This window comes from Rhea pennata, chromosome 11 (genome assembly GCF_028389875.1).
Source record: "Rhea pennata isolate bPtePen1 chromosome 11, bPtePen1.pri, whole genome shotgun sequence".
Lineage (NCBI taxonomy): Eukaryota > Metazoa > Chordata > Aves > Rheiformes > Rheidae > Rhea > Rhea pennata.
Genome location: NC_084673.1, coordinates 11,499,883 through 11,507,500, shown reverse-complemented (window position 1 = coordinate 11,507,500; position 7,618 = coordinate 11,499,883). Strand labels below are relative to the sequence as shown.

The 7,618-nt window shown below is 35.6% G+C and overlaps 1 protein-coding gene across 1 annotated transcript in view; it reads left to right on the top strand.

The window, feature by feature from the left end:
* The window catches only part of LOC134145213 (connector enhancer of kinase suppressor of ras 2-like), a 206,653-nt gene extending 199,035 nt beyond the window's left edge, over nt 1–7,618 (top strand). The window contains 5 exon segments of the mRNA XM_062584516.1: nt 3,617–3,687; nt 4,399–4,502; nt 5,930–6,434; nt 6,782–6,981; nt 7,403–7,618. Of these exon segments, the coding sequence (XP_062440500.1) occupies nt 3,617–3,687; nt 4,399–4,502; nt 5,930–6,434; nt 6,782–6,981; nt 7,403–7,618 (1,096 nt within the window).

Genomic DNA, 7,618 nt, shown 5'->3' with positions numbered 1-7,618 from the left:
CGAATAGATACTTAACTGCATTTGTATTATAAGTAAGGGCATATTTTTGTTCTTAATACAGTGTGTTAGGACTGTAAAGCTATATGGAAATGTTTCTAGCTGTTTGGTCCATTTTAACATTTCTCCAGTGTTGTCATTAGATGATCAGTAAGAGAACTCCTGACTGTTGGCTTGAGGAGACAATTCAGGGCATTTCAGCCATGACTCACTCTTCAGTATCAAGTTTTGAGTATTGTCATAGCTACTTAGTGCATGACTGCCCTCAGTCTCTTTGTAAACCTGCCTTTGCCTTGGGGTGGAATCAGGCTCTCAGAACAGCCCTTGGGCTGTAGTTCCCTGATACTAACCATAATTATCTCAGTAAATTTAACTTAATGTCCTACCATGCAGCTCTGTTTTATCCTAGAGCAATGACAGTGGCAGTGGTGTCTGTTTCTAATCAACAGAATTAATTAAAGCATAGTCTGATTATTTAGAACAAAACCCACTGAGACGAAGTACAGAATTTACTTGCATGCTTACATGCCTCTATTTGAGGCTTACCATTTCCTGCATGTGGCATATTAAATTAAAGCAATGAAAGTAATAAAAATGTTATTTTGGTCACTTACGAGTTGTTACACTTTACTTCAGTAAGATAGATACTGTACCTTATGGAGATGAGTACGACTCTGAAGGTCAGTTGTAGCACAGTATCCTTGGGATACTTAGTACAGCTCCATGTGCATCGCAGCTAATCTCTATGTAGAACACAAACCTTGTGATTTGTTTTGTGCTCTAGACTCAAACCCACTCAAGCACAGAGCAGTATTTAGCATGAAATGTGCACAGTGTTAAGTTATTGTTTACCTAGCTCTGAGAATGAAAACTTACCAAAGAAGAAAAAAAGTTAAATTTTGTGGGGAAGAAGAGTGAGGGAGCCAGAATATACATGTAAGATTGATACACCTGTACCTGCCAGGATATGTCACGGCTCCTTGAGATCACATGGAATTCAAACTGCTATGAAGGAGTAACTGTCTTAAAATAGACAAATGATCTCCTGTTTTTTCACTATAGCTGCTTGACAGGGGTAGCATATGGTCTTGCACTGCCTGATCTTTGATTAAACATGCAGCCGTCTATGCCTTAAAAGATTCTAACACACATTCGCTTTGCTTTCCTGAACTTGACGTTTGCCTATAAGGCATGCAGCACAGAGTTCAGAACCAAATGACTGAGATGTCAAGCTTTCCAGGGAAGTAGAGTGTCAACATGGTAGACTTTTTTTATAAGCTTGATTGTCTGTTTTCTTCATAAAAATGGAAGTATTCCTTTATTAAATAAAGGAAAATAAATTAAATAAATATTATTATTTAAAAAATTAAATAAAGGAAATACTTCTTTAAAATAACTTTGAAAGTAGCTTGTTCAACAGTTACTCAAAAATAGTTTAAAAACAGTGAATACAAATGCTTAATAATGAGTAAGGGTACATTGTGATTTGAATTACTACAGTACATAGTATACTTTTCAAGAGAAGCAAATATCAGTCAAGTGATCAGGATGCCCTTTTGTTGAATGAAATTATGGTGGAGAGCACTGTATAAAATAAAGTGTTCAGTAAGCCTGTTAATCCATTTGAAATTTAATTCCTTCACTATAGTAAGATAAGTAATTGCCATGTCGGTAAGAACAATGTCTCTGCCTGTAGGCAGCTCTAACCCTGCAGCTGATATTGTGAAAACTAATGGCTATTTCCATTTATATTTTACTTTGTTAGTTCTTTTTAATGCTGAAAGGTAAAGAAGTATTATTGTACAATTCTTCATATTTTTATAGTTTTGCGAGTAAGCTAATTCTTGTAATAACTTTATACAAGTAAGAAGTATGTATGTTATTTTCCCACTTGGCTACTTAAGTCACGACATTGATAGGGTGATCTGCTGAAGTCCATACAATGAGTCTGATATTAAAGCAGATCGTTGCTCTGATAACTGCAGAGCATTGCTTTGAGCATTAGATCAATAAATACATACTGAGCTGCATCTATTTTTAGCAGAGTTCACTTTTCATTCATTTTCTGCTTCTTTGCAGTATAGACCATCTTTCATATACTATGCCATCTGACAAATTATTTATTCACATAGGTCCTAAGAAGCTTATTTTGTTCTAGTAAAAGTGAGAAAGAATTGCACTGATTAATTTACTTATTTTAATCTGCACAAAATCTGTCCTTAGGATACAGTATGTGTTGTTTATTAATGTCTCCCGTGAGAAGTCTTAAAAGATGTTTTTGTCACGATACAATTCATCAGCCAAGAATAAAATTATTAACCAATTTAATGTTGCAGTGTTAAAGAGGAAAGAGCTGCTTCTAGAGAACACATTCAATATACTAGGAAATTACTAACATTGTAAATAATTGTTGGGTTTGTGTAAGGGAATAGTTAAGAATACATCTCAGTCATTACAGATTTCTATTAATAGGTATTTTTTCTTTAGTTATGTTTCCTTGTTGATGAAAATCAGCTGTTTCTCTATAAATTTCTATCTGCTGACATTATTTTTAGAAAATGACTTTATTATTGTTGTGTTCTTTTTTCCTATCTTTCAATTATATATTGTATAAGAAGCCAGTAATCTTAAATAAAGAAAAACTCCAGCGGAACTTTCCCCAAAATAAACTATAATAGTCTGCTAATGAAAAAAAAGAATAGTATTTTGGGACAAACTTAATTTAATTACAACAAAGCAAGAAATTAGAAGATCTGATATGAAATGCAAATATGGAAGCACTTTCAATTTATGAAGTCTTGTTTTGGAAACCTAAAGTTTGTATTAAAAAGAACAAATAAGAATGTGGAAATCCCGTATCTACAAACATTAAAATTTGTAATACCAGTATCATAAATCTTGACTAAGTCAGTAGTGTAATGTCATGTCTAGTCTAGCTTTCTGAGTATACAAATTTAATACGATTTATTTCCTAGTACAGGTTTTCATACAATGATGATCATTGTTGTATTTATAGTATTTTACTAGTATTTTCAGGAAATGCCTTGAATAGAAATGGCAGTCAGAATAAATGCAATACGTTTCTTTGCGCAAAGTCTCTGGGAATTGTTCCACACAACATTTTGTACATGCAGCTTAGAGAGGCTTTGATTCTTTTTAAGGTGGAACAAAGTTGAGAATTCTCTGTTCTACACAGCATATTCTGCTAAAAACCCCATATAAAATCGTTGCTAAAATTAACATGTTGGCCTGTATGCTTCACGTTTTCTTTGTGATATAAGGAAGATTGATACCACGATTCTTCAGTTTTTTAGGCAGCAGAATAAAATACAGGAAGTCTGATAGTCCGCTATGGAAACATGCTTCCAGAGGTGTGGATAGGAGTCCACATTTGGAGTGCATATAAATTGGAACATCCTTCACTTAGTTGAAATTATTAACCACTGAATATGTGTTGATATATGCACATCTGAATGATGACTTGTCACAGCCTAAACAGTGTTCAGTTTTTTTGGACCAACCGTTTGCTCTGACTTTTTTATATTTTAAGAATATGTATGTCCTCACATTTATATTAGATATTTCTTTTAAGTATCCCTCTTGTTTATTACTCTGTTAGATGGATGAATCGTCTGGGCCTTGCAGCAATTGGTTACACACCTGATGACAAGGATATTCATCCAGATGAAGGTAACATTTCTGACAATATACTTAGAAGAGGAGAGCAAGAGAGTACACATCTATTCATTATGTGAACAAAATTGGACATTTTGTAACTGACGTGATTATTGTATGTGCCATGTCTTTTAAAACATCAATTTCATGAGAATGCATATCCTCTAAGAACTATATTTAATAGTGCCATCAGCAGAGAAAATCTAGAATAATAGTTTGAAGAAACATTTAACACAAGTGATAAACAGAATGTTAGGTTAAGACTGAGGTATGATCTCTAAATCAGAGACATCAGATTTGCTCATCACCTTAGAGTAATTCAAGATGTCACAGTCACTGAGCTCAGCTCAGGTGACAGACTTTCTCTCCACTAACTATGCTGGAACCTGGTATTTGATGACGGTTGAACTAAATGTTTAGCCTCTCTCTGCTTTGGCATTTGCAAGGAAGTTCTCCTTTGAAAGCGTTTGGCCAGAACCAATTTTTACATATAATAGGAATTAGGTGCCTAACCTGCTTTCTGTAATCATGAAACATTTGAAAGCTCTTCTGTGCATCTATGCATCTTTAAGCACCAGACATTTTCAGAAGTCTGTTCCTTAGTGACTGCCAAGCCACCTAGGTGACTCTGAAATGGTTACCTTTGCATGCTAATGATATTTTGAAAATGATGCATAGGCTTTCTTGTGAGTAAACCCACCGATGAAACCTGAAATTCTTTGTTAGCAGATTACTGGAGTGAAAGCGACCAGGATGACGTTGACGGCTCTCTAACACTGAAGCAGGAAGGCTCTTCGGCACTGTGTGACACATACCATCAAACACCCTCAGTGAGTCATAAGTACTACATCTGATAGTAGGTCACTAAAATATTCGTGTGTGCGTTGATTTGCAATTTTCTTGTTTTGGAATATTTAATTAAAAGGCAGAACAGAGACAGAGCTCACTTTAAGAACGAAGTACTGCTGTTTCGCACAAAGAACTGAATGTTTCCAAAATAAGCCATTACAAACATGGGAGGGGAAAATGTCTCCTTACACAGCTGCTTCTCCAGAGTTGTAACTGTTGCAGCTTTTTGTAGGATATGGAAAACTACACTCAGTACAGAGAGAGAATTCAAATGTTGATTTTACTACGGTGTGAGAAGAGAGTGCTGAATGGGATAGTTTGTGTTAACTGAGACTAGTTTTTATTAACTGAGACTGTATTTCAAGTATGAATATTGGATACTGGAAATTAAGATCAGATCCTATTCACACAATACTAGTATGAACTTTTTTAAGAAGAAAAGTGTCTCCAGAGGTAAGGTTTTTTTTACAAAATGAAGCTTATATAAAATACCATTCTAGTTACAGTATTTTCTGTAACAATATCATAAGATGTTAAGTAGCTGATAAAAATACTACTCATATACTCGTATATTGTGTATGGGGAAAAAACCCACTATTTTGTATATGAACAGGTTCTAGTAGCAGATAAGAACATTTCTAATATACAGAGCATAGACTATAATAATTAATCTATGTTTCTAAGCACAGATAGGACTGTTCTCTATTTTTCTTTCAGATTTTTCTTCAGCGTGAATGACACGATCCTCACACAGCCAGAACCAAAGAGTGACTGAGGCAACAGCATCACATGGGTGAAGTTCAGACTGATTTTCACCCATGTGATGCTGTTTTATCAACTGGGATACAGGTTAAGACCCTCCCTTTCTGTTTTTTCACTTTTTTTGCCTTTCTCTTTATTTTTGAATTAAAATGATGCACAGAGCCAGCAGAATTTAATTAAAATTATTCGATAAGTTCAACAGTCCCCCTCCCCCCCCCCACCAAATTCAAAAATCTTCCAGGATGCTGAAGTATTTCTTTCCTGTTTGGCTGAAATATTTGTCCCCTTAAAAAGAAATCCATTTATGTTTCCTTTTGGGATTTTCATGGATTTACAACACACTGCTGGACCAAGTGTGAACAGAATAGGTCTTTAGAAGACCTGTACCAATGTTCCCAGCACTGTTTCCAGCAGGAGTTGCTCATGGGCAGAGAATGTGCAAAACAAGAATAGGGAGTGGTTGAAATATAGCACTTAGAAAATGGCACTAGTAATGTTTTATTTAAGAGAGGTTTATATTATGACATATCAAAACACATATCAGTTCATTATTAGTATATGTCGTATAGTGTCCTACACAAACAGTGATTTTCTTGGGTCTCTTCAAAATGATGCTGTATAGTCAGATGCTTTTGTTTCTTTTCAGGTGAATTCTTCAAGTCCATTCCCTGAACCCAAACATGGTCGGCACTTTTCAAGTGAATCAACATATTCTCATTCTTCTGCTGAGGATTCTCGACAAGATGCAGCAGGAAGCACACACTCATCAGGATGCAGACCTCCCTACCGTGAAAGACGTTCATGGCAAGATCTGATAGAGACCCCATTAACCAGTTCAGGGCTCCATTTTCTTCAGACTGTTCCTCCTGATACAGAATATATGAGTGGTCAGCCTGGAATGTCACCAGAGAAACGAAGACAAGCAACATTACCAGTTCAGAGGCGTCACAATCATGAACGGGATGGGCCTTTCCCTTTGGCGGAATGTCAAAGAGAACATAGTTCTCATAGGCCGCAGAAGCAACGTAGTCAAAGCCTTCCACGAAATAGAGATGTCCGGGTTAAGGGGCGTATAAAGTCGGTGGAAGTAACAGAAGAAAAGACAGAAGAGAAAGTTCTTATTAGAAGGCATAATAGTTTCTGTGCAGAGGGTAAGTTTTTGGAGAGACTGGGACCGAGTCCCATACTGCCATAGAAAGCTGTAGCAATATTACCATTGTTCTCAGCAGGGCTTTTGTGATTGAACTGTTAAATTTTGGCAGTGCATCAGTCACTGTATTGGAATTTGTATCTAAAATGCCTGGGTAATGCTAAAAAAAACAACTTTGCTGCTGATCATATTGTGCCTTGTTTTATCAAACTGAAAATTGGAAGACTATTAGACGGTTATTTTATATACTGATTTGCAATATTCCTTGATACTTTTAGAGACTTTGTCTTATTCTCTCTGAATTGTTGGATTTGTTGTTGGGTTATTTATTTATTTATTTTCTTTCAGAAAACAAAAATGAAACTGGAGAGAGCACAGATGGTTTGCAAGAGTTATACAAGTCTCTGGAACAAGCTAGCTTATCAGCTTTTGGAGAACAGCGTCCTTCCACCAAGCAGGAGTTCCGCAGGTCTTTTGTAAAGAGATGCAATGATCCAGTTATCAACGAAAAGCTTCACCACATCAGAGTTCTCAAGAGCACTTTAAAAGTAAGGTTTTATTATTAGTTCTGTGTATGAATGATGTGAACTTAATGCATAATTTCTTAATAGTTCCCAAAGATGAGACTTTCTTTGTAGCTAAGAATTAAGTTCCAGAGAAACTAACAATACTGAAAAACAGGTATATTTTGTCTTAAAAAAAAGGAAAGAAAAAAGAAAGAAGAAAGAAAGAAAAGAAATTTAGCAGTATTTGCTGCTCTTTATAGGTGTGTTGCTGAAAGTGCCAAGGACTGAACTGTCAAAACAGCTTAAGCTGTTAGAGTTCCCAAATATAGGTAAAAGATTTAAGCATCAGTACTAGTTTCCTTAGCACTTTGTGTTAAAATGAAAGAAGGCATAAAATAACTAAGTACAAAATGTGGCATAAATTTGATTTTGACATGTACTGTGTCTTTCTGGAATTTGATAGGCGAAGGAAGGGGACCTCACAGTTATCAACAGCCTTCTGGATGATCCCAACTTAACATCAAAGAAGTTTAAAGATTGGAAACTAAAGAACTATGAGTTTTTCTTGGACATTTGTGAGTACAGTGCTGCTCTGAAATCACAAAATGGAGCCTCTGAACTTGCAACCTCAGCACCAATGCTGACACATACACATTCATTCATTGAAACTCACGTGTGA